General features: G+C 43.3%; 2 protein-coding genes across 2 annotated transcripts; both read right to left on the bottom strand.

Moving 5' to 3' along the window:
- Positions 1-2,502: 2,502 nt before the first annotated feature.
- On the bottom strand, positions 2,503-7,320 carry LOC106863111 (osteocalcin-like). The gene is made up of 4 exons (XM_014892460.2): positions 6,917-7,320; positions 6,371-6,406; positions 4,477-4,546; positions 2,503-3,275 (listed from the first exon to the last, which is right to left on the bottom strand). Exons 1-4 carry the CDS (start codon positions 6,981-6,983, stop codon positions 3,146-3,148), a joined length of 303 nt encoding a protein of 100 aa, XP_014747946.1. The 5' UTR covers positions 6,984-7,320; the 3' UTR covers positions 2,503-3,145.
- Positions 7,321-10,208: 2,888 nt separating this feature from the next.
- MGP (matrix Gla protein) lies at positions 10,209-16,212 on the bottom strand. The gene is made up of 5 exons (XM_014892459.2): positions 16,091-16,212; positions 13,532-13,668; positions 12,715-12,750; positions 11,462-11,537; positions 10,209-10,586 (listed from the first exon to the last, which is right to left on the bottom strand). Exons 2-5 carry the CDS (start codon positions 13,590-13,592, stop codon positions 10,445-10,447), a joined length of 315 nt encoding a protein of 104 aa, XP_014747945.1. The 5' UTR covers positions 13,593-13,668; positions 16,091-16,212; the 3' UTR covers positions 10,209-10,444.
- Positions 16,213-26,672: the final 10,460 nt, after the last annotated feature.

The raw sequence follows: 26,672 nt of genomic DNA, 5'->3' as shown, positions 1-26,672 counted from the left end.
TTGGCTCTGATAAAGCCATCACAGAAATGCAGGGTAGGTTGGGATCCCATCTGGAAGAAGTGATAACCTAACTCTCCTCCTCCTTATCACCCTCTGGTTTCTACTCGTGGGCTGCCAATCCTACTCTTACACCACTGCAGAGTGGCACCTTGTTGGACTGTTTGCATTGGGCACAGGCAAAATGAGTGCGTGTAAATGCACATTCTGTGCTGAGACAAACCTTTCTCTAGCAGCTGCTTTCTAGACACCCTTCCCAATACTGGTAGTGAGTTATTCACCCACAGAGCCCCATGGCCTCTTGATAACTCTTCTGTATGGAAAGAGACAAGAACTGTCAAGGCTTTGGTTCTGACTACAGAAAAGTGAAGCCCATTTTCCATGGCCTGATAATGATAGGCTGGGTGAGGGAGGCACCTCCAGATACAGAGTGATTCCCTGAGATAAGGGACATTTGTGAAGCTGCTTGGATCCTGTGGACAGAGCATCTGCAAAGTGTTGCTGAGATAAGGTGAGAGGCGACATAAAGGTCTCATTCTGGGCTCCTTTCATTCCTGGTGACAGATGATGCCCTGAAGTGCCATACAAAGTGATGGATGCAGACTACCTACTTCTCCATCCTGGAATTTCTCTGTTATCGTGAGCTGTATTTCAGAAAGACTGCTAAAAGTGGATCCACAGGACGGCTCACGAATTTATTCAGAGGCAACTCCACCTCTGTTTGCGTAGAGATAAAACAGACATTAACTGAGACAGGCTCCCGTGGGAGCTTGGCAGTCACGATAAACACCCCCACTAAAATGCCAATTCAGCTGCATATAATCCATTTGTAAATTATGTCCCTGGTTTTCCCCTTTGACCTGTAAGTGAATGTTTAGTATGAAGGGAATCAGAAGGAAAGGAATTTGCATTTTCAAACTCTTCAGAAGCAACTCAAGTTATTACTAAATACAAAACAAATACAGTGGCCGTAAGATGGCAGCAGAGGATTTGTGGCAGTGCTTAGCGCTGCATTAACCAAGCGAAAATCGAATTCCTCCATTTCAGCAGTAAATTTGTAACGTGATCTGAGTGCTCAGATCCCCAAAGGTCATAATGACTTCAGCCCATGAAGAGATCTGATGACACAGAGCAGATGACATAATAGAGGCCTCTGGGTGTAACATTTTTTGCCTGAAAAAAAAAAATTCTGAAAGGAAAAGAAAAAAATATAAAACTAACAGAAAGATGCAAATATAGACAGGAAGCTTTTTGTGCTAACAAAACCATACAAAAAAAAAAACCCTAACTATTTTATTACTATAGTGAATATTAGGATTCTGCTAATCTCTCTGGTATTTTTTCAAGTAAAAATTTCACTGTTTTCAATAAAGCACTCTATTAATTTTTACTAGATGGCATTCAGAGGAGTGTTTTACTGTGAGCAGTGAAGCCCCATTAGTTTGTGTCAATAGAGGAACCAGTCACAGGTGTTTGACCAAGACATGCAGAGATATTTATTGAGTATCTTCACCTTGGCCAAGATCAGCATTGCCAGTGCAAGCCACAGAATCTTGCCAAACAAGGCTCACTCTGGCAGCCATCTCTGCAGACTTATCCTGTGTCCTTACTTCAGGACAAGGCTTTTCAGAGAAATGCTCATCTGGGTAGATGGTGAGTCAGGTAAAGCCTGGCCCTCCTCTCCCTCAGTGTCACTGAGTGCTGAACTTATGACCTAAATGTCAGTGTCATCATTTCTGATTCACTGGGGCAGAAGGAAGCCTCATGCACTGGGTTCCTGCTCCTCAGGGTTCACAAAAGCAGGCTGTGTCCTCCAGGCATCTCTTTTAGCACAGGTAAAGGTTGTAGAGAAGAACAGAGAGAAGCAGCACTCCAGCCCCCTGTACATAAGCAGTATTTATTGCAGTTAGCAGCTGAGGATGGTTGCACCAGCTTCCATGTAACCAGAGAGATTTGGTCTCTGCCAGTTTCCTGAGCATCAGCAGTCCCTGTCCTTGGAGGTGTGAGCCAGCTCTCAGGGAAGAAAGCTGACAGACTATATTAGGAAGGTTATGCAGAAAGTTGCTAAGGTATAATATTAATACCAGAGGACAGAATGAAGTAGTGCAGAGGAAAGACAATATGTATATAAAAATTAATATACATTATATATACAGCTACCAATTGTCTTGAATAAACAAAACACTGCCCAATCCGTCCTTGAACCAATTTTTTTTTTTTTTTATTTCATATGTATAGCTTTCTTTTCTTATTTTTTTAAAATTTATTTTAACTGTTTAGATGCTTTTAGTTTCAAGTATAAATGCAAAAGCAATAGAGGAGAAGAGGGGCTTTTTTGGTTCTGCTGGGTATTTTTAGTTTCAGTAGAAGCTGGCTGGAAAGAAAAAGCAAACCAAACCAAAAAAAAAAAAAAAAAAACAAAAAAAAAAAAACAAGCGAATTCGAGGTCTTTTTTTTACAGTCATGGAAAGCAGCACACAAATGCAAGGGCTCATCTAAAAGGACTTCTTAAACACACCTCTTGGGTTTTATTTATTGTTGCTATACAGGCAAACTTTATGACAGAGTAATCAGAAGAGTGTACCAGAAGCTGATTGCTATCTATGCAAGAGTATTTGCACACTTCTATCTTTACAAAATTATCTTACTGTGATGCATATTTAATGTGATTATACTACATGAAAATACTGAACTTTCCCACTAATTGGAACAGGAGACAGGTGTTCTTCCTTCTTCACATCCCAGGATCAGATCCACCACATTTACACACATTGTGATAATCGTCTTCGATAATCCTCCTGTGTTTTGCAGAAGAGGATAAGAGATCTAGTGATATTTCTAAGGCATGCAGTGGTTTTCTTGAAACTAATCACCATTTCTCACTTATTGTGTGCTGGGGATTCAGGTGGAAGGAATTAAGACAGTCTTCTGGTGAAGCTCAAAATACCACAAAAGATGTCTGAAGAGAATTTTTATTGATGAAAGGAAGAAAGTTAATGGAAACTCAACAAGTGGGATAATCCCTGCCTTGCTGTTCCAGCTGGTTAGGGAGACAACAGAAGGAGATGCCAGTCCAGATGTTTTCCTTCCCTCCTTCCCAACCACAACGTGTATTCCAAGCCAAAGGAGTAGAGAGACCTTCCCATGCTCAGTATCTCCCAAAGAAGCGGTTGTAGGCCAGGGCAAACCCTACTTGGTCAGAGAGGTAGTCACAGGGGGGGTAGTTCTCACAGCGCTCATGCATCTGCTCCAGCGGACTTTTGTAATACTCGAAGTACCTGGAGGAGACAAAGGCAGAGATGCCATCCTGCAGTTTCAGCCAATACATTTGGAGACAGTTCACACATCTGACACTGACACGAAAGAAGTGATCCTCCAGGGTGACCCCACAGAGGACTGGTCATGCTGAGTTAAATATGTGTTTATACAGGGATAGGCTACTTGATCAATGCTGAGAAACACGGGATTGAACCCAACTTAAATCAACTGCTCTTGAGGTTTTATCAGCAAAGGATACCACAGAAGCTGTAAGGATTTGGGGGTGGGCTTTTTTGTCTTCAATCTCATACTCCAACTACCCAGGAATATTTTTTTGTTGTTGTTATTTATTTAATGATATATTTATTATTTCCTGCTTACCTTCATTTTTCCCACTAGCCATTATTTTCTTTTAGCTTAAACACTTTTCTCTAATTATCCTCACTTCTGTTGTAGACAGGAGCACTATCCCTTGTAGCTTTTTTTTTTCTTTTTTGCCAGGCTAAGAAAGCCCAAATTTTTTAGTTTCAGCTGTACACTTTGGATATCACTGTCAGTTCCTCTTCTTTGGTTAATCTTTCCTGAAGACTGTACACACCACCACAGAAATCTCACCAGTATCCCATGAGTTGTTACTTGTAATAAAAACAGTAACTTAACAAGCTCTTCCAGGAAATACATTAAGAACATCCTTGAATTACCTGAAAATTCTCAAATAGCTAGGATTTCTCCAAATCTTTGTGTCTACTTTCTGCACAAGTAAATATACATTCTACAGCTTCAGAAAGAAAAGCCAATCTGATCTAGCTTTATTGCTGCAACAAAGCTGTGCTTCCTTTGTGGGAAACCAGACCCAGCAATGACCAAGGCTCTATGATCCTCATTATCCTAAAAATTGATTCTCATTATCCTAAAAAAGACCCTGCAGGGTGGAGCAGCTTCTAACTTGTATCCCATTGTGTCCATGGCTAGCACAGTTAGTGCTGTCTTTCTCCCTGGGAGGAATACTAGAATCCAGCTATGAGCCTTCAAATGGATTTTAATGAAAAAAGAACCATTTTTCCATCACTGAATGTCTCCTACAGCCTTTTTCCTTCAATACATGAAGGTAATAACATAGCTGTACAACAGAATAATGCCTTGTCATGCCCTATGGCTTTCCCAACCCCTTTTCAGAGCAGGTCCTGAGTCCAGCTCTCAGCCCAGCTCCTGAGTTGTTACCATTCGTAAGGGCTGGATCTCTTCTTCCTCTTCACAAAGGCATTGGCAACTTCTTTTTTGATCTTGATGCCTGCCAAGGGAGAACACAGTGGGTTAGAGCTGCAACACTGAAACACACAGACCAGCCTAACCTCTGAAAATCAGAATCTACTTTCTTCACAAGCAAATGACTGCCACAAACCATCCTAATGGCTCATTCATCTCTCCCCATCCCACTGTACACTCAAAGCTCCCTCCTCACTGCAGCCTTCACATCTCCATGAAGCAAGGGCTTTTTCTGTCACAAACTCAATGTCCTTATCACATAGCATAATCTGAGTCTGCAGCAAATGTGCCGAAGGCATAAAATATGAATAAGAAGAAAATTAGGAGAATGGCACCCTCTCTTCCTGGCCTACTTAATTTTAGAGTCTTGGCTTCCTTTCTGTGTCTTGACACAGACTGAGAATGATGTGGGATACAAACCAGAAGACCTTGAAGCACCTCCAATGAGCCATGAGCAACAGGCAGTGCACAGAAATACCAGTGCTCACATGTACAGAGTTCTGTGAAAAGTGAAGTATATAAATAGTGACAGTAAACCAGTGAGAAATACACCCAAGATATGCAAAGACCCCAGCATTCGGGATCTGGAGAACATAGGAAGTGTTTCAGCCATGAAAGCATTTGCCCCTGCTCTCCATGAACACGTCATGTCTGCAGAGCTGCTTCTTTGCTCCCTTGATTTGTCGTTGTGCAAACACCATGGTGCTGTGAAGGACCCCACAAAGCCCAGGTGCAGCCACTTCCCAGCCCGAGCCAGGGCTCAGCACAGCACAACCTCACTCCATGGCATGGTCTCACAACAGCAGAGGTGCTGGCACAGCAGCAACACAGGCAGCTGCATACCAACACACATTTCAGCATGGAAACTGGCAAATTGTTGCTGTCTCTGAGGGAAAAAAAATTCTAAGACCTCTGCCTGTGGGGAGATGGTGAGGTTTGTCCCTTCCCTCATCATCATGGAGTGTTTGGCTGTGTTTCTCTTTGGAGGTGAGAGGTATCCCATCCCCAGCAAACTGAAGTTTGGTTTGGATCAAAATACTGACTACACAGAAACTGCCAGTTAATGAGTTGTCAGAAACTACCACCTTTCCCTGAACAGTATTTACATTTTTTTTCCTCTTTCCCAATCTGTGTTTGTATTGGCTCAGTGGAAAAATACCAGCTTTCATGCTCCTCAGCAGCAATGTTATCCTTTGAAGTGTGAGGAAGGAGACATGCGAGAGAACAAAAAGGATTTTCCATACAGATTTCTGCCAGGATCAGCTTGCTGCAAAAGCTGTGAACAACCCAAGGTGTGCAAATCCAGCATCCCAGGTGACCTGACAGGAGGGACTGCAGCTTGGCAGCAGCCAAGGAAGCCCCTCACTTTCAGGGTTTCCTTGTTGCAGGACTTGGAAGGGATATCACAACCCATTGATGTGGGCAGCTTCTGCTCTCAGAACAGCCTGGGGATGCAGCAGTCACTCTGGACAGGTCTCTGAAGCCAGGTCAGAGCAGGGGGACTCCACCAACACAACCCCGTTTCACAGAAGGCAGATGCATCCAGCTGCTGACAACCTGCATCACTCACGCCTTGCCAGAGCACTGCTCAGGGCGTGTGGAGATGCAGCCTGCGGCACCAGGCAATGCTAGCCTTGCTGGTGCAGGGACACTGGCTGCCCTCATGTCACCTGCTCTGCTTGCTGCACATGCTCCTGCACCTCAGGGACTGCTGACTTAGGGAGTGAAAAGGGAAGAGTTAGAGAGGGACTCAGCATGGTTCTTGATCAGCCCTTGAACCTATCAAAGGGAAGAAAGAAGGCAGATGAAGGAGAATGGAGCTGAGCATCAGTCAGAATGATATACTCACTGTCAGCACTGAGAGATCCTGAGGGTTCTTTGGCATCTGGAAGACAAACAGACAGACAGACAGATAGAAAGGAGTCTGCTAGTGAGTTCTTCTATGCTTGTGAGTCATCCTCCTCTGTAACTGAATCCCATCACTGACTGGCACAATCCAGTCCCCCCCTCCCCCTTTACATAGGTCTGTTTTTCCCAAAATGGTTTTATTAACACTCATCATTTAGAGGGAGACTAAACGATAAACCAGTTGAAATCTTAAACATATTAAAATACTCAAATTCTCTGCTGAAATTCAATATGCCATTGAAGTGAGGCTGAGTGGGTGTTGACCAATGGAAGAAAATGCCATAAAAAGATGGGGGTCTCTGTTCCCAAGCCCTCTTTCATCCATGACTCTGTCCAACAGAGATCTGAAGCTGTGCAATGACTGGTCTCAGGAGACTGCATCTCCTCCCCCCAAAGCTCTGTGTCTCTCCCAGACTGGAGGGAGGCTGACAGCAAGCTCAGGGCTCAGCAGCTCTCTGAGAGCCTTCCTGGGAAGATGTCCCCTTACCTTTCTCACAGCAGCAGAGTGCTGCCAGGGCCAGAGTCACGATCAGCAGTGCCAGCAGACTCCTCATGTCTTCTTTGGCTGCACTGGTCTCCCTAACCTCAGAGCTTTCCTGGAGGTTTTTGAAGTTCTCCGGGGCTTGCTTTTGGGCAGCAGTTTATATCCTGTGATTTCTTGGAGAGATCAGGGATCTGGCTTGCGTTCCTGTGTCTGCACTCCAAAACAAAGCCCGTTCTTTGGGCCAGGAGATACTGGGTCCTGGCAGTCATTTTGGCATCCATCACATGACTCGGGGCATTTCCAGAAGATTTTATCTGGGGTTTTGAATGGGGATGTTGAAGAAAAACAACTGGATTTAAAAAATCATTTTTCTTACAGACTTGAAAGTCATTCAGTCATGCTGGAAAGCCAGGGGAGAGACCAGCACACACTGAAGTAGAGCAATTCTTTTCCCATGATGGGGCTCTCTCATGTGGAATTTCTCAAATGAGACTGAACACAATGGTGACCTTTTCCTCCACCCCACCTTGACTCATTACCCTGAGGGTAAAGAAATCTGTAAATCAGCTTGCACAGGGCAAACACAGTAGTTTTTCAGAGAGTTTCACAGTTTCACCAAATAGTTTCAAAGAGATGAGATTTTTATACTTTTAGGAACTTTGGAAGTTAGTTTGAGGGAAGATCTTTATATTTTCCTCCTAGAAGTCTTCATAATTTAGAAGCTTTATTTTGACTTCTCTTGTTTCAGAGTCAAATAAACAGTTAGACTCCAAAAGTGTTTTACTCTTCAGAACCCGAGTAGCTAAAGTTACTTGGTACAACAAGAGTCTTGCATGGGCTATGTGTCAATAACCCCACACTCCTCAAACCCCCTCTCCAAGTTACCAAAGGCATGTCCCACAAACAGCATAGGAACCACAGAATAAGCTGAGCTGGAAGGGACCCTCAAGGATCATCAAGTCCAGCTCCTGGCCCTGCACAGAACACCTCAAGATTCACACCATGTGCCTCAGAGCATTGTCCAAATGCTTCTTGAACTCTGTCAGCCTTGGTGCTGTGACCACTTCCCTGGGGAGCTGTTCAGTGCCTAAACACCCTCTGGGTGAAGAACCTTTTCCTGATATCCAGCCTAAACCTCCCCTGACACAACTTCGGGCCATTCCCTTGGGTCCTGTCACTGATCACCAGAGAGCAGAGATCAGTGCTGCCCCTCCACTGCCCCTTAGGGGGATGCTGTACACTGCAATGAAGTCTCCTCCTGGCTGAACAGACCAAGTGACCAAGCTATAGCAGTTGGGGTTTTTTGTTTTGTTTTTTTTTTTAATCAAGTGTGCTCATTCTTTCTGGTAGCAGAGGCATAATCATAATCTTTCTCCATCTCATATCCAGTCCTCTCATACCCATGTACAGGATTAAAGAAGTAAAGTTTTGGAGGCTCCCAAGGAAACTCAGAGCCATTAGGGATTTTTCCAATTCTTAGAAACACTGTCTTTTAACTTAGAGAATTTTCAGGATTAAAATAAACTTTTGTCCCTCTTAACTTTTCTACAGTCCAGGAAAGCTGAATATATATACTAATGACGTCCAGCAAAAGGTCTTGTATGTATATTATTGCAGCAAAAGAGCAACAGTCAAAAAGTAAATAAACATCTAAAAATAATAAGTATTCTAAGAAAGTTATGCTTACAGATGAATACTTGAAATAATATAAATATATAAATGTACAATTCTAGTAATCCAAACAGCTTTATTTATCCTTCCATGTTTTCCCAAGCTTTCTAACCAGCATATAGTCTCTTAAATATGTTTGGTTGTTGCTTACACTAATAAAATCCCACAGAAATCTCTGGTATTATTCATTATTTATACTGGTTAACTGGGAATTGGAATCACTGGATATTTCTGGACACAGACCCAGACAACACTAGACCCTGTGCCTTCTATTGTGGTGGTGTCACAGTGTCAAGTCAAACCCAAGCACTGCATACTTGTTGATTTTAGGATATGTGAGTTTGCTTCAGTTGGTGATCACAAGATTCACTTAATTGAGAACATAGAGAACAAGTGTGTGCAAATATATCTAATCTGTACAGGTTTTTACCTTAAAATCATTTCTCTCTAACTTTTTGCTCTGAACAAAACTTTAGCAATTGTCAGGGTGGAGTTTCCCATCAGAAGTGTTTTCAATAAATGAATCACATTTCTTTCTAAAATTCAGTTCCAAAGCTGGCAAAACCTTGAAGCATGTTTTGGAAGGAGATGCATGTTTCTAACGGGCCAGGTGGATTTGGCTCCAGACTTAATTTCACAGATTAGTCAACAATTTGATATTTTATACATCATAGACTTTGATTGCATGCCATGAATCTTTCCAACTTCTATGATTTGCAGGTGCCTGTGAAAGCCTGGAAATGTGAATGTTGAAACCATCTGTGTTGAGCTGAGATAGATGTTATGTCTCCTACACAAATCACACCAGGGGGTGACCCAGCTGCTGCGGCTGCTGTCAAGCCCAGAGCAGCACTGAATTCTTGGACATGTTAGCACTGGTGCCTTTTGGCCTGGGGACAGGCCCTGGTGATGGTGAGCAGAATGCAGCCATGCTCACTCCTTAGAGGTTCAGGAACTGCTCAGTAACTTGTGCACAGGGTCAAGCCACATCTTGATTTCAAACGATTTGTGAACAGTAAAATGAAATTTTCAATTTTGTTCTATGTGAACAAAGTTGGGCCTGACCCCAAACACTGATTTCTTTTTTCTGTGTATTTACCACCAGAAGCCCCTCTCCAGCTTTGACTTTTGCAGCTTTCAAGTGCTACCAGAGTAGTTTCAAGTGGAAGGGTTTTGAAAGGGGATTGCAAAAGGAAATACAAGTCTGGACCTCACACTCCTTTCTAAAGGAGCACCTAACATCAGGACGTGATGGTAGCTGGATAAATAAGAGACAATTCACTGGCTTTTTCTGTCACCAATCTTAACTTTGTTTTAAGATTTTAAATAGGTGCCTTCTGGATTTTGTTTCCCCACCTGAGGAAAGATTTGATTTTCAGAAATTGCATCTGCATTCTGAACACCCCACTGTTTTTGGACATCTTAAGACTGAAAGCTGAAACTGTCCAGTGACCTCTGAAAGAAGCCACTTGTAGAACCTGGAGCAAGAGCATTATAGATTCTTCCAAGGCCGTATGCTTGCAAGATAATGATGTTTTTCCCCATAATCTGCAACAGAATGCATTCAGTTCCTTCATGGAAAATTGCATACCCCCCTCCCAAAATACTGTGAGTCATGAGAAGATAGTATCAAACTAGCAATTTATTTTGTAGTAAACACCCACATCCTGAACTCTCTGTGATCTCTGCTACATCAGCTCAGCACTAATTAACACAGTGTAGGAATCCATGGCTACATGGGAGAGAAGCAGCAGGCAGGATAACATACAGGATACAAGCAACTGAGTATGTTTCAGAGCCATTGCGATTTTGGGGAGGATACCCTGGACTCCAGGTACCAGGGTGGGGACAGGTCATCCTTTACTTAGTCCTCCTCCTCCCCCCAAAATAGTGCTTGTAAGCAGCAGGGTAGCCATGGCGAAAGGCATACATTTCACAAGGGTGGTAATCCTCACAGAGCTCCCTCTGATACTCCTGGGATGCCTTACTGCGCTCCCTGATCCTGTAAAGGGAGGAGAGAAGAGGGGTAAGTGCTATCATCTTAAATACCTGTCTACAGCCCTTTCCTGTCCCCAAACTCCCCACTGGGATTAAGGATCCTCCATCAGAGTCCATCATCCAGCTACAGCACACCAGCTTCTGTTTACCATACCCAGGGAGGGACATGACTACAGCAGGAATGTTTTGCCTCCTCAGGCAACCTTTTATTTAGGGGCTAAGTAAGGTGGTGGAGAGAGGGGAATGGTTCCTGCCTCAACTTAAGGAATGGTCCTTCCTTTGCAGCCTTCCCCAGCCTGCTCTCTTCAGCTCTTCTGCTCCTTCTCAAACATATATATAGAAAAAAGACCTGAAATATTCTGTAGAGGGGTCACCTGGTACTGAGGAGGTTTGCCTCATGCCTGAGAGATTAAGAGATGATTTCTGTACTTCAATCTTTATTTTCACAAGCCTTGAATAAGGCATTAAATTGGTTATTTCTGTATTTTATAGGTGAGGCAAGGAGGCCCTCAGATGGTCCTTCGATTTAGAAAAGGTCATGCAAGTTCTGTATGAGATCTGAGGACTAGAATAAGGTTTCAAACTGAGCTTTCTTTCAGACCATCCCACACTCATTCTCTCGTCTTCTGTTGGTGCTTCCTTCTGAAAAATTAATCAGTCTTCTCAGCATGTGACATGTCTCCAAATCAAAGGACCTGCTCTCTGTTATCTGAACTCTTGCTTTGCCTGGGACTAGGGACTTAAATGGTACCTCACATTAAAAAAGAGACTGAGGCTCCTGACAAGTCATCATGGCTGTCACCCCTGCTACCAGCCTGTGCTTGGCAAGGAGGAATCTCTTCCCACTCTCAGCCCCAGCATCCCGAGGCCATGGCATACCTCTCCTGAGTGATGGCTCTTAGTCTCGTGTCAGCCTGTATGAAGTCATTGGCCCTTCGCCTGTTGAGGAAGGGATCTGAGAAGGCAAGGGGTTATTCAGAATGGCACTTCTTCAAAGCCAGATTTCAACAAAAGCTAGCTTCCTCCTTTGTAACAGCCTCCTTGTCTGCCCTCCCATCTACAATGAAATCCAGGACCTTTTAATATCTCCTCCTGTCCCTTGGCTGGTTCATGTACAGGCTCTCTCAGTGGCTGGTGCAATCTGTACAGAAGTGCCCATGCTGCTCTTGTTCTGCTGTTATTCAAATCACCCAGGGCAATGTTACTGTGATTTTTGCTGCCACAGCCCTCTGAGTGAGTGGAGCTTGGCCCAGAAGACATAGGCACCAAGCTACACAGACCATGGGACATCTGAGCACTCTCAGAAGAGCTACAAGAATTGTGAAATTGCACATAGGAAGGGCCTCAGTAACACTCTCTGCCTCCAAGGTTAGGCAGTCATTGAGAAGTTTGTTTGGCAGTTTTGGACTGAGGGGCCTGAAAGTCCCTTCTGACTGTTTTGAGAAACATCACAGTCCTATTGCAGAGTTCAGGAGTCTGTGGACGTCATAGATACTGACTTCCACATGTGCCTTTGTGTTTCTGATTATCTGCTTTGTGAAGTTCTTCTTCCAGATGTCCTGATTTCTTTTTTAGTTTTGATTCACCTGTTCTTTAACCTCTCCAGGATATTGCTTGCTCCAAAGTGAGACTCTCCACCCTTTTCATGCTTTTCCTGTGACACTCTCTCTCCCTCTTCCAGCCAAAGGAGCCCTCCTATTCACACTCCCTGCCTGCTTCCAAGGTGCTTAGAGAAAGGCTCTCCTTGTTCTTGGAGGAGAATAAATTATGATAGCTTCTACAGTGTCTCTTTCCATGCTCATCCCAGAGTTTTTTGAGCAATTTTCCTTTTTCTAGTGTCAGTTAACCTGGTTTTGGTACACATAACAGAGACCTCAGCTCTGTTTTCAAATTTTGTTTTCCAATTCCCTTTATATTCTGTGCAAAATGGTGGTATGAGTTTGTGCCAAAACATGTGAAGTCTTCTTTTAACTCTCTCCCTTTTCATTCTAAAACTCCATCACTCAGTAGATTCAATTTCCCTGGGCTCAGTGGTTCTACCTATTTTATCCCTAGTAAGACTACAAGTAAGTGATCTTGGACATGTCCGTAGCACTCTTCAAATTCAATAAAAGAGTAAAGCAGTCTCTTACTGAGATACTCATGGGACTCCATGCTCTCATGGGACTCTGTGGAAAGAAAGAATGAAACGTGTATTATGGCACTGTACTGATGGGATCCAGTATTTCATATACCACAGATCAATAGAACACACATAAAATCAGAGAAACCAGGTTTTAAGGTACTTGTTTAAAAGGAAGAGAAAGGGATCAGTGGTGTGACCTAGAATTTATATGAGGAGTTTAAAGAGCTCAGGAGTCTAATACAGAGCTACCTGGTGATTTAATTAGTGCTTCCAGACTCATGCTTGGTCATCCAGCCTGATTCTCCAGCACAGCTCCTCACCTTCTGCTCCTGAAACTACAGTGGATGGATACCAATTTACCTTCAAAGCTTACATGTGTTCTTAGAGAATGGATTACCACAGTGAAATGCACTTGACTCTTGCATGAAGCAGTATCTTAATTCTACCAATATGGAACTGTGTGCCTCACAGGAAAACAGGGATGATATTACAACAGGAAGAAGTGAAATCTTCCAATTAGCAGAGAATAATTAAGAATTAGCACTCTTATCATAGTCCAGACAACAAAGGGACAAAAAGAAGAGCAGTGAGGTGAGCTGGAACAGAGAGAAAGGGGTTGAAGCATCCTGGACCATGAATTCCAATGACTGGAGATAGAAGCTCTGGATCAGGGTTAGGAGGACCTGACACAAGGGCAGGAAAGCAGGCAAGAGATCAAGTTAAGGGCAAATAAGACACAAAGTTAAATAACAAACATCTGAACAGACCCATAAATGTCAACAGGTTTGGAGTTTTCATTCTACCCAGTAATAAAGGTCACCTACCATAGCAAGTGGCAGCCATCACCAAGACAGCCAGGAGCGAGAGGATGACAAGTGTGCGCATTGTGCCAGTGCAAGGAGGAATTTCTCACTGTGTTTTGCTCTCTTCTCACTGAAGATAGCTGGAGATCCTGGGCTGACTGCAAAATTAGCAGTGGAATGTTTATTATGAAAACAGAGCTATGAAAGAGCTGTGAAAGAGCCTGGGCAAGGTGACAGCTAGCTGGTACACACTCTTCTTGGAGCTATTACAAAACATCCTCTATTAGCAGACTGGATTAGGTTTTGGGAAGGAAGGGGCATGCCCCCTTCACATCATAGTTCAGAGCTGGGGGACATAATCCAGAGGCAAACATATCACTAGCACTCCACACTCAGAAAAGCTGGCCTAGGCAAATGGAAGGAATTTCACAGGCTGCCAGGGGCCCAAAGGCAGAGGTGTGTGTTGATCCCAAATAGAAATGTTTGTTTTTCTGATTTTTCCTCTGATCTGCTGTCTTTGCTCTCATCATACCCTGTCTGGATACAACCAGCCCAAACTCTTCTGTCAGCTTTGCCGATGGAGACATGGAGCAAGAGGCTTCAAACGTTCCTGTCCCACTCAGTGCCCCTCTCTCCAGCTGGCCTCTGCTGCAATGCTGCAATGCCAGCTACCAGAGGAGGAATACAACCTTGCTGTCCCTTTTCATCTCCTACCTTATTGCTTCAGGAATGACAACCTGAAAGAATCTCTCTGCTGGCGGGATCATGATTTTTGCATTGAGATGACAGCAGCACCCAGGGAGAATTACCTTGCCTTTTAACACCTGAAAGACTTTAGATCCAATACCATGGGCAGCAGAGATGGACAAAACATCGGGTGTTCCATTCTCCAATTCTTGGAACAGTAGAAAGCAGTGAAAGAGAAAAGGACTTACAGAGATGGCTATCCCTGCTGGGTGAAAAGGAAAGAGTTTGCTAGAGGCAAAATAGGGAGGGAGGGTGGGTACCCACTGCCTGCCAGCCCTCCCTCAGTGGCAGTGATGGGGCTGAGACCCCACACACTGCCTGGGGATGAACCTAGGGCACAGGAACTATTCTTATGTCTCATCCAAGCTGTGACTACTGCCTGTTTTGTCTACGTGTATGTGCAGGTATCAGGATTTCTCACTGACAGGATACAAAGTGAATGCACTCTGGGTGCAGACCATTCTCCCCAAACCACTGTGCTGTTGTCACTGCTGTCACCTTCAGAGGCCAATCTGTGAAGCCACACTGAAGGTTACACAGCCAAGAACTACAAGGACATGTAGCTAGGGCCTAACACTTCATCAGTGAGGAGCAAAATTAATTGGAAAAAGTATTTTAGTAATTGTAATTTACCCTCTCAATGCCAAACCCATGATCCTTTCCTGAAGTCTCCTGTCTCAGGAAGAAAAACTGACCAGGGACTCCAGCTTCAGACCAAAGAGAAAAAATTGTTCTTCATCCCTGTTAGCCCACCCCATGTGGAGAACAGCTCAATCCTGCACCATCAGGGCTCCCCCATACACATCCACTTCTTGACTGTTCAGTGCTTAGCCTGAAATGAGGAGGAAAACTTGGGAAAAAGCCTTAAGTTTGCTATAGACACAAGGAGGTCAAAGGGGAACTGAGACTTTGCTGCTGCCACTCTGCGCTCTGCCACTCCAGTCTCTTTAAGGAAATTCTCCGTTCTGGGATCCTTTTCATTTCTTAGAACTTGGAAGTTTTGGCCCCATTGTTGAATGTGGATTTTATAGGTTTCTCAAATGTCTTGTACAGTAGCTGCTAAGAGAGGAAAACATGAGGGAGAGGCTGGAGAACGAACCCGAGTGGGAAAGCAGAAGGGCACAGAGAGGAAGATGCTGGGTGTACTTTGGAATGAAAGTGAAGCTGCCCAGTGGTAAATTCCAACACGCTTTCCAGCCAAACCCTCTTTATCTGTCTTCACTCAGGGCAGAGCTTTCTGCTTCCTAGAATACTCTGCTCCCATTTCAGAGGACTCTGGTCCCAGAATGCCTGGAGCATACCCTGCCATTAACCACAGGAGAACAGCCACAAACACCACTTTAACCCAAATGTTTCATTTTTCACCACAGAAGTAATACATTTTTCAAGGGATGAATGAACATGCCAGCTACACAGCCCAACAAACCTCCTTCGGGGAATGCTTCCTCTTGCACAAATATTCCTTTATACTCCCCCTGCACTCCATACTTTCCCAGCACACATCTCCCCTACTCAAGAACAGTGGGCTGCCCTGGGGGTAACATACTATGCAGCACAGTGAGCCAAATCCCTCTGCTGTCTTGAAGCATCCATTGGTTAGAAATACAGAAAGGAGCTAAGACAAATCTGCACAAGCCAGAGAAATCTCTGTAGACTCACAAATAAAGGAGGGATCAGAAAAGCAGCATTGATGTGTCTGCAGCTGGAGTGGAAAATCACAACACTATACACGCTGTAGCAAACACTCCTAACATTTTACAGTGGTGAAGCACCAGTAAGGCAATAATAATAAGCAGCTGTCCAGGAAAAGCAAGGCAGTCCCTGCATACTCACTAAGCTGTTGCTTCCCTGCCAGTCTGCAGCTCGTCTCAGGGGGCAGCTCTCCTGGCGTCTTGGACCCTGGACCGAAGAAGAAGGACCTTTTATTTATTAGCACGGATCAGTGACTCCTCCCCTCTCCCACTCTTGATCCACCCCCAGGCTACCATCAGAACCACCTTCTGCCCACCGCCCGGAAGCCAGCAACATCAAAGAACTGAGCCAAAAGGGAGAGCCAGAGCACACACAGCGGCTAGTGGGGACACAGCCACATCCAGGTTGCCTTTCTGTGCCTGGGAGCAGTGAGTGGACAGAGATATGAGAACAAGCTCCAGTCTCCTTCTATGTTGCAAGAACCCCCCTGCCTTTCACTCCCTCCTTTTCTGGCTGTGCTCTATCTCAAGCTCCAGTGCTAGACAGGACACCTGTTCTTCCACAGGGAAAGGTGGGCCAGGAGCCTTCTCCCATCTCATTTCACGCTGCTTTTACAACTAATCCCCTCTTAATGTCAGGCTAATATCAGACTGAAAAGTCACATAACAAAGGTGTCAGCTCCAAAATCCCCAAAAGTGACACACGCTACGAGGCCAAGAGCTGGCTCACACAAACCCAAACCCCTGAGATGCACCCTCTGCTCACATTGGACTCACAGCAGTGTTGGGCAGCCCAGGACATGGCACTGCTCAACTGGGCTTTGGGCTTCTGGCCCAAAATGAAAATGATGGCATATCCATTGAGATAAAAAGCCACCACTGTTTGGACAGAGGACAGTGAGCACCTCCTGTCCAAGGGTTTTATCTTTAGCTCCTACAGTGCTCTATGAGTTTGGGGAAAGGTAAGGCTTGACTGTGGCAGTGAGGTACCATGTTACTTGTGTCCTTGTACAAGCAGCTGTTCATCCTCAGAGCCTGAGGACAGCAATCTTGAACTGTCCTCAAGGCAAAGTGCACATGATCAGGAACCACCTTTGAAAAGTAGTGCAAACAGGAGGGCGTTTCTTGTCCTTGTCCACCACCCTTCAGGGTCATCTAAGTTTTCAGCCCTATGACATGCTGAGCTCTGAAAGAAATCAGATTTGGTCACCCTCATCTACCTAGATACTGGTAAATCATTTGCCTCAGTGCCATCTGGCAAACTCTTAGTTAAGCAGGAGAAAATGGGCATTAAAACCAAAACGGCAAAATAGTAAGGAACCAGACAAACAGGGCAAAATCTTAAGCAGTGGAAAGGAGAAATTATGAGAAATTAACAATTGAATTTCTCTTGGGACTAGTTTTGCTTCACTTCACTTTACTTCTCTTAATTAAAAAATGAATGCTTCTTGAAGAATCTTGTCAATAACGCAAAGCAAGAAGGCAACAGCAGTGAAAAGGAAGTCTGAGAGCAGGAAGAAAAGGATGACCTTTAAATCTGCATTAAGAGGAACAGAATATGCAAAGGCAAAGGAAAGGTCTGCCATTGAGATTAGCAATAAGAATCCTGCTGTAAATTAAAAGCTCGTAAGGTAGAAGTAAATGGGGAACAAAAGGAAGAACTATAAACCAACAATCAAGAACCAAGAAGGCAAGAACAGAATACTGATTCTGAGATGTCTACTGAGAATGTGCCAGCAGACATGGGCATCTGTTGATGCCACTGGATAAGTTACCAGGGAGACCTCAGCAGGATTCTTCTGCATGGCCCAGGTCACCCCCTTCATGGAATAATTCTGGTGGGAAATGCTATAGATGAGGACTAAGAAGACAATATGACAAAATGACAAATCTTTTCACTATAGCCTGTGGGAATTGCTAAGTCTCTCCATCCCTGCATTGACCTCAAGGCTTTTCCAGCAGGACAATGGACTAGCAGTCAGGTTTTGTTTCCAGTACCCCCTAGGGGCTGTTTCACAGTCCACAGCTCTCATGATTAGGACAAGTCCCATTTCCAGCCTTTGCCTTAAAACCATGATTCACATATATGTCTCCTTTAATGAGTGCCCAGCTCATGCTAGGAAGGCTTCAGCAGAGTTGCTGAGCACTCCAGTAAGGGAATAAACCCTATCAGCTCTTCAACAAAGCAGAGTTTCCAAACCCAAGTTGCCCAGAGTATAAAGTAATTGGACTTGCCAATCTGGACAGTCCTTTTCATATTTGCTTCTGTGTTTCAGGGTGTAAGTTAGTCAACCACCACATGGTCTATGGCTTATGAAGAGATTTCTCAACATGATAAACAAGAGTGTCTTAGAACAACTAGTTCTACAGCACATGAGAAAACAAGACTTTATTTTTACTTTTCCATTTAGTCCTAAGTAATACCTAGGAACTGATCCAAGAAGCAAGAATAATTGAGCCACTAAGTAAGAGTGTTTGAGTATCCACAATATAATTAAAGTCAACAACCCCATGGAATAAATCGTGCTGAAAACTAGCATACTGACACTAAGCTTTAGAAAGGGAGATGTTTTTTAAACACAGAAGCTAGTCAAAAGACTATGAAATAAAAATAAACAGAACACATTTCAGGCATTTAAAGAACTTGATATACATATCTGAATGTGTGTTAGCTCTGGCAGCAAACTCACTCAGTGCTCAAAATTAAAACTTAAACTAGTTCAAATGCTAGTTGAACCTGTGAAAAAAACATTTCAAAACTAGATTTAAAAATTTCCAAAGATTAAAAGAAGGGGGGAGCACATAAACAGGAAAGTCTAGTTTCATATCAATGAAACATTTTTTTTCAAAATAACAGCAGTGACTAATTTCCACTTCCATGATGGAATGGGAAAAAAAGAGGAATTCCATAACAAGTAAGTGGTGGAGTTTTTTTCTTCAAAAGTATTTAAATACATATCTTTGAAATCTGTCTTGACCTTTCCCCAGAGGAAAATTTTGCCCCGACTATTACAACTTTCTGCAAAAAATAGAAGTTTCCAGTGTGAAAATACATATTGGTTCTAACAATGTGGATCAATGTGTAGTCTTAGGACTGTTGTAAAAACTGGTATCTGAAGCTCACAGATAGTGTCAGTCTTCTGTGGGTGGGAAAGCTCCCACACCATCTTATAGCTATTTTCTTTCATGCTTCCTCCAACATTTTGGGCACTTTAGAAGCTTCCCTTTCCATCTTATGTAATAACTTCCAGTACCTTTCTCCTGCCCATGGATATGGAGCACACCTGCATGTCCAACCTGAAGGATGCCACTCTGGGCTCTGGAACAAAGTGTTGCTCGGTATCCCAGGGCAAAGGAGCAGGACTGAAAATCAACACCATTAAAAGGCCCAGATCCTTCTTCCCTGGACAAATTCAGAGGTGAGAGGATAATTCTTCTTCCACATGCTCTGACTTAGAGAGTTTGGGCCTGTCTCTACATTAATCATGACCATAAAGAGAAGTTTATAGTTGGTGAGCTGTGTTGGTTGGTTGGTCGGTAGGTAAACTGGGGAGATTTTTAGCCACTGTATTTTGTTAGTGGTAGCAAAATTAAATTTAATTTAATCTACTGAAATTCAAAGACACAACCTCTATGCAGCTGTGATCCTCCAAGTTACTCCCTAAAATCCATCAAGCTTCAAAACAAAGACCAGTGTCCTAGAAAAATCTCAGTCTGGCTATGAATCCAGGAGCATTTGGAGTCAGCAGTACAGCCTAATGGGAGCTCTCTGCTCTCCAGTTCTGCTTGTTGGAAAAAAGTGAGCCTGGCTCAAGCCTTCAACTCCAGTGCTCAGCACACTCCGTGGGCTATCACTGAGTTACCTCAAAGACTGACTATCTCTCTTTGGCCAGGACTTCCCAGAACCAGCTGTGTTTGGCTGGTAATAGGAAGTTCATGGGCAGAGAAGACTAAAATTCCACAGAAGGCAGACTAAGGTCATTCAGTTCACTGAATAAAGAAACCAAAACATTTCGGGGCTAAGATCTAACTAATTCTGTTGCTTCCTTTGGCTTTACCCCCACCCACCCACACATGTCCACATACACTGATCAGCATATTTCTCTTTCAGTCTGGGAAGGAAGGAAGAGACAGGATAATATTAATATTATTTGGATGTTGAAAAAATTGGCAGAGGCTCTTGTGTAGGGATTAAATAACCCATATAAGAAACTTGCATTTCTTGTACTTCAAGAATCCTATGAAAAATGGGACAAGCAAAATGTTCAAGCTTTGTCTATATAAACAGAGAATGCTTCTGGGTTGCAATCTTATGGGAAAAGGGAATAGAAACCTCCCTTCTTTTTCCACGCCCATCCCTCTTGCTTCACCACATGAACACAAAAATGTCCTGACCTGAATAAATCTTTGGGATCAGATGAGATTTACCCGCCTTATTTCCTGTACAGACATGAGAAGAGATAAGAAAGCAGCTGTGGTTTCACTCTTCTTATCCATCTGGTAAATAAAAAAATAACAATAATGCTTCTTTTTTTTTTAAACAACATACTTAGGATAGCATCTTAGATGCCAAATCTGCCAGCCCTTGTGAAGCCAAGATCAGGTTGAAACATTTATTTCTGTCTGTCTTGAATGCAGGAGGCCACTGAAGTATTTACAAGCATCCCTCTAGTATTTTATCAGTTTCTTTGTTCTATCTCAGTTCAGTATCTAAAGGATCATAAATGTTGTCTTTAGTAAGCAAATAACTTTTTCTGTGGTGCACCAAGCCCCTGGTCTTGGCCTCTGTTGTTAATGTCAGATAGAGTACAAAGGAATGCTAGGGAGTGGAGGGAAACATGCAATACAAAGCTAATTGTGAAATGCTGTGTGTGGCAAGAAGAAAGGCATTCTTATTTATTGAAGCATGAAATCTGATTACTCTTATCTTCTTGTGCATAATTACAAATTGTATTAATGTTCCTAACATCACATGATAGTAAAATCATTTGACTTGATGACCCCCCTTAATATGAATTTCACACTGTTTGTATGCTTTTTGGATACATATATATCATTTATTTGTATTAAGCTTGGCAAATTATTATTTTTATAAAGAAATGTGTTCACATAAAGCAGGAAAGAATTTTAAAAGGAGAAGGAAAGATACAAGGAATTCAATAAATGTCTGGACAGTGTTCTCAGGCTTGGGGTGTGATTCCTGGGGTTTTCTCCTCAGGGTCATGAGTTGGACTCAATGATCCTGATGGATCCCTTCTGGCTCAGTATATTCTATGATTCTGTGATAAATCAGATATTTTAGATTAGTTTTTCCTTCTTCCGAAAATGGCACTGGACTCCAAAAGCCAGCACTCTGCCAGAAGTGTCTTTGTCATTAGTGGTCGCAATTCTCATTAAATTATAAAAGAAACAATAAAATAATATAAATGGAAAAAAAAAGAAGAGGTCTGGGTGTGGAAGCACTGGGAAGAAAGGCGTAAGAAGGGATACAAGAACAACCCATATTGATGGCAGCTGGATTAGCATATTGACACAAATCCTCTGGCTATCCAGACTGGGGGGGGGGGGGGAAAAACACAGTTTAAAACCAGGTAAGTCCTAAAACAAGGGGCAGAGTACACCTAAGACTTAATAAAAAAAAAAAAAATTCGATCTCTGGAGATGATGGTGCTAAGATAAAGAAAAAGACTGAGCTCTAAGATGAGGAGACAAAGGAGGATGAGTTCTAATGATACTCAGAGGTGGTAAAGGATGTAAAGGAGGCAAAAAAGACAGCAGCTACTGCCAACTTCTGCAGGATGCAAAAGATGCATCTCAAATGAGCACATGGTGGCCAAACTAAGAGAAACACCAGAGACATAACGAGAACTCCAGAGCCCATTAATAGAATCTTCTATGTGACTGCAAGAAAACGGAATAGTATGAACAAACGCCTTCTGGTGCCTATGAATACGTGGTTATGAGGGTGTTAATGTGAGTGAGTGAGTGAGTGAGTGAGTGAGTGAGTGAGTGAGTGAGTGAGTGAAATTAGTGTGGTTTGAAATAAAATAACCTTTCCTTTCTATAGTGTCTTGCATTGCCCTCTGTTATTTCAACATTGCAACTCTAATCCCTACAAAACGAAGCATCAGAAGGCAGTATAAAGACTTCCTATGATGTCCTCAGTGTGGAAAACTCTTTATCCAAACCCATCTCAAATTGTTCTGCAGCTTTGGAAGTCATCTGCTTGGTAATAAGTTTCTTTCAGAGCTCTTTCCATTTGGTTTCATGTTCCTTTTAGCCAGGCACTGTGAGGAAAACCAGGGCAGGTGTACAAGAAAAAGAGCAAGACTCCAGTGCTGCAGGCATGAGGTAACAATTTTGGATTCGATATTCCCCCTCATTTGCTTGGAAAAAGCTGACTGGAGTCTTCTCTGCTGAAATCATCTGTCCTCTTTTGTCTACCTACATAATAAAGGATGTCATTTTAAGATACAATACAGATGTCAAAAATCACATAAGAACAGACCTATGACCTGCAACAGGTATCAGTCAGAGAAGTTGCATTCTACTATTTTCCACAGTAGAATCTTCCTTTAAAGTCTTTTGCCAACAAAGACACTTTTGTCCTTCCTGAGCTTTAACTAATGTTTTTTTCCCCTCTGTTCGAGTAATAGGATCTGCTTACAATACTTCCTGGCACCAATTGGATTGTATTATTTAGGATTTCTTTTCACTGTCTCCTACATACAGCCAGGGCTTCACTGGAAAATGTTACTGTACATTTATCAGGAAAATACACTGCATGAGTCACACTCTGGGGACACAAGCAGTTACAACCCTGCTGGCTGGCTAAGCCTAAGATTAGTGACCATGTTATCATTTTCATACAGCAGACATTGAATGAGAATCTCTGCTGTGCACATATTGTACAGCAAACATCTGTGCACATCTGCAGAACACACCTTCCCCCATGTTACTTGGCCAAGCATCTGTCTGTTACTTCAGCTCTTTGAGGTAGGTCATTGTCTTTCTTGGTGGTCATTTCAGTAGTGAGCAGGAGGAGGAACCAACGAACCTACTGGAGAATCCATTAAATAAAATAACAATACTACACAATAAACAAGACATACTCACCATCTCCTAAAAAGACCCTTGTCTATTTGAGACCTGAGTGTATAACTGAAATGAACAGTAATGACTGCAGTCAAGACAGTCATTTCATCAGAGTTGCCCAGGGATCTCATTAGGATTAAGGTCCTGTTTGTGCCAAGTGCTGTGCAAGCTGCAGAAGGGAGAGATGTGTGATTATGTGCCTGTCCTCAGCCCTCCACAGGAGAAGAGCCTGTCTGGCAGGAGCACCTCCCTCAGCCAAGGGCCCTCTTATCACTGCCTGGTCTTCCCAAGCCTGGGGCTTGGTGATGACAAATGATACACAGGCCTCCGAAGTCCACTCTCTTTTTCAGCCCCTGCAGCTCTTCTGCATTGTCTGATCTCTCCAGGCTCTCTGTGCTATCACTCTAACAATTACATGTTGCTGTCCCCATCCTCTAGTGCAGGCACTGGATTGCTGAACAGAAATCTCTGTCATTGCCTTATCGGGGAAGATCTTAAGTAAGAACATAAGAAAATAATTTATTACATTGAGTTTGCACTTCCAGAAAAGGACACCATCAGTAAAGCAGCAGTAGGAGTGATATGAGGAGCTCTGTACTGCCACAGAAGAGAGATCTGCAAGGCTGGCATGACAGCTGAGAGCTTGGCTTTAGCTTCTTCTCTCCTGCCTGACAGCAAGCACCTGAAATCTCAGATCAGGTTTCTCCCTCCTCCATGCAAAACTTAGCATTGAGGCACAAAGTTTACCTTAAGCTGCTCCTGAGAAAAACGTTCCTGATGTCTTGCTGCTGAAGCGTTTTCCTGCCTATCCCTGCCTGCCTGGTGGCTGTCCTTCATTCTGCCAAATTGTGTGAGCTCCCTGAAAAGCTACTGGGTCCCGGGAATGTCCCTAGTCCTTGTTCTTAGTGGGAGCTTCTGCTGCATTTGTCAGTGATCTGGGGAATGGGTTCCCTGGGATTTCTCTAGGTGGGTGGTGGAGCTTGGGGAGAAACAGAAGAGGATGGTGCTTGTCCAGAAACAAGTCCCCTCCCACACATGTTGCACTGTTGTCTGTCACAGGGAAATTCACAGAGACACATTTAGTAAATTAAACATAAATAAAGCAGCACCAAGTCTTTGGCTGATTGTCATGGCTAGAAATAGAAGCCAACTACTTCAGGAGCTTTGGGTTTGCATGATTGATGGATTTCCAGCATAAGGACAGACATTCAGATAAACCCAGCCCATATTGAAGTAAACAATCCTGCATGAATTTTCAAGAAGGTGGCACTGAAGTGAGTTGGAGGACATTGGTACCATTGAAGGCAATGGGCAAGGAGCAAGGAGCAGTTCCCAGCAAGACTGTGAGGGCATGTTATGAGCAAGGCTACTGTACCCCTGACATGAAAAAGCTAATCATGCAGTTTTGGGACTTTCCACTTCTGCCCAACACATAGTCTCACAAAACTAGTAGCACCACAATACCTTAGAGACCACTGCCCTACTGTCAGGTGTGCCTGATCATTTGAGAGTGGGGACAGGACAAACAGACACACAGACCACCTCATTTCCATAGCTACAGCCGAAGAAAGAATCCCACCCTATTTGTAAAATGCTGGTAGAGCAGTTTCTTAAGTTTGAAATGTTCTGGATGCAGTTATCTTTATTGTTAAAGGAAGAAGGGTTTTATTGTCCTAAATCACAAAGCCAGACTTGCCAAGGAGGCCACTGAAATATCAGAGACCAAACAGAAACCTTCCAACAGGGCCCCCAGGCAAAATGCTAATCCATTTGTTTGTGTTGCTTAAGTCTTTCTTCATCACCACTCTGACAGAGGGTGCTTGGTGGGTTCTCTCTGTTCCACTTTTGCGTAGGATATTTGTTCTTTTTAAAAGGGAGTGCCTAGGGCACAAACGATAAGGCAGGCACTTTTTCCTGGGAGCAGCAGTGTTATGCTTGGGGCAGAGCTGCCTCCAGGGCATGGGTATGGGCAAAAGGAGAAATAAAAATCATACCAGGGTCAGAGGACCCATCACTCACACAGAGACAGGGAGGCAGCAGGAAGGAGGAGGGTGCAGTGAGAGCCAGCCCTGTCCTAGAGACTGAGAGGGAACCTGTGGAAAGCTTTGTACTCTCAAGTCTCCATGCTGCTTGCAGATAGCAGGGCAGAAAGAACAGACCCTGGTTTGGGATCCTGAGAACAACCTTAACAGGTCACCCTGCTTCTGGCTGCTGCTCTGTGGGAGCAGTGCATCTTTCCAGAGTGGTTTGTGTCTCGGTGGCAGCGAGCAATCTGGTCACAGCAGAGACACCAAAGATGTGCTGTTCCCATGCTGGAGACCTGCAAGATGGAAATGCTTGAAAGAGCCATTAACCATGGCAGCATCCAGATCCCCGAATGAAAGAAGAGGTCCATGAAAAGAAGATTGATGAACGTTTAAAGACTGTTGATCATTTGATAAAAGCATTACTACCTCAGTTATAGCATGAGAAACTGCCTTTCACTTTAACAATACCTTTCTTTCTGCTACTCTCTTACCATGACTAAAATGTACCAAGCAAGGGCTCATTCACATTTTCTTCTCACCTGCCACTTGTACTTCTTGATTATGCACTATACCTTCTTAATATCTTTGTAATAAAATATTTTAAATACAATCATATTTAAATATTTCCTAATTATTCATATTGATGACACATATATCTTCTTAATATCTGCTTAACATAGTATTTTCTCTACTGTTAGTATCTCAACAGAGCAAAATACCTGAGAATGTTGCTACGAGATGAGGTCTGAATCCCAGGATGCCCAGGGATCCAAGAAAGCATGGCAACTGCTTGGAGAAATCAATGTAGCAAGGAATCACATTCACCATCAGACCCCAAAATAATAAAGCAGTTTGTCCAAGAGGAAAGGTTTCAAGGGCAAGGAGCGAGAGACAGAGGGAAAGCAAGAATCCAGATCTGTTCAGCTTCAGCTATGCCAAACAAGCAACCAAACAAGATACTCATGGTGAAATACTGCCATTTCAACTTAAGCAAATAGCCATTGGGAGTACAGAGTGAGGGAAGGTGTAGAGAAAGTGTGGCCATATGGCATACATTCAGGAGATCTGCATGCAGAAGATCTGGGCTCTGTCTCCAGCTCTGCCTACAGGCTTCATCAACAGTCTGGGATAAGTTACTGTCTGTCTCTTCTGTTTCTCAGCCAAAGAACAGAAAAAATTGGCCAAGGAAAATAAAGTCTTGATTGCAATGGGAAGTTATGATATATCCAGGATCAACACCCACATTGAATTCCAAGATGCCAAAGAATACTCTGAGCACAACAGATTTATATTGAAAATAACATCCCTGTATTTTAAAACACAATCTTTCAGGAATACAACCCTCTATAATTTCATGGACCAGAAAACAGATGAGTATTTTTTTTTCCTTGAGGTGATTATTCTATTCCGTTCCAGCAATTAACAATAACAGAGGAAAAAAAAACAAGAAAACTGCAAGTTCCCATCCTGTCTTCTGACTAGAAGTATTCTAACTGATTAGAATACCCATTTGTCTGCAGTTGTCCACACAAGTAATGGAACTGGAATCAGACTGCACCCATGCTATGTCTTCTGGCACCTACAGAAGTAATAATGTGCTAT

Source organism: Sturnus vulgaris, chromosome 5, assembly GCF_052056855.1.
Source record: "Sturnus vulgaris isolate bStuVul1 chromosome 5, bStuVul1.hap1, whole genome shotgun sequence".
Classification (NCBI taxonomy): Eukaryota; Metazoa; Chordata; class Aves; order Passeriformes; family Sturnidae; genus Sturnus; species Sturnus vulgaris.
The sequence above is the reverse complement of the archived record's forward strand: the minus strand, read 5'-3'. Positions and strand labels throughout refer to the sequence as shown.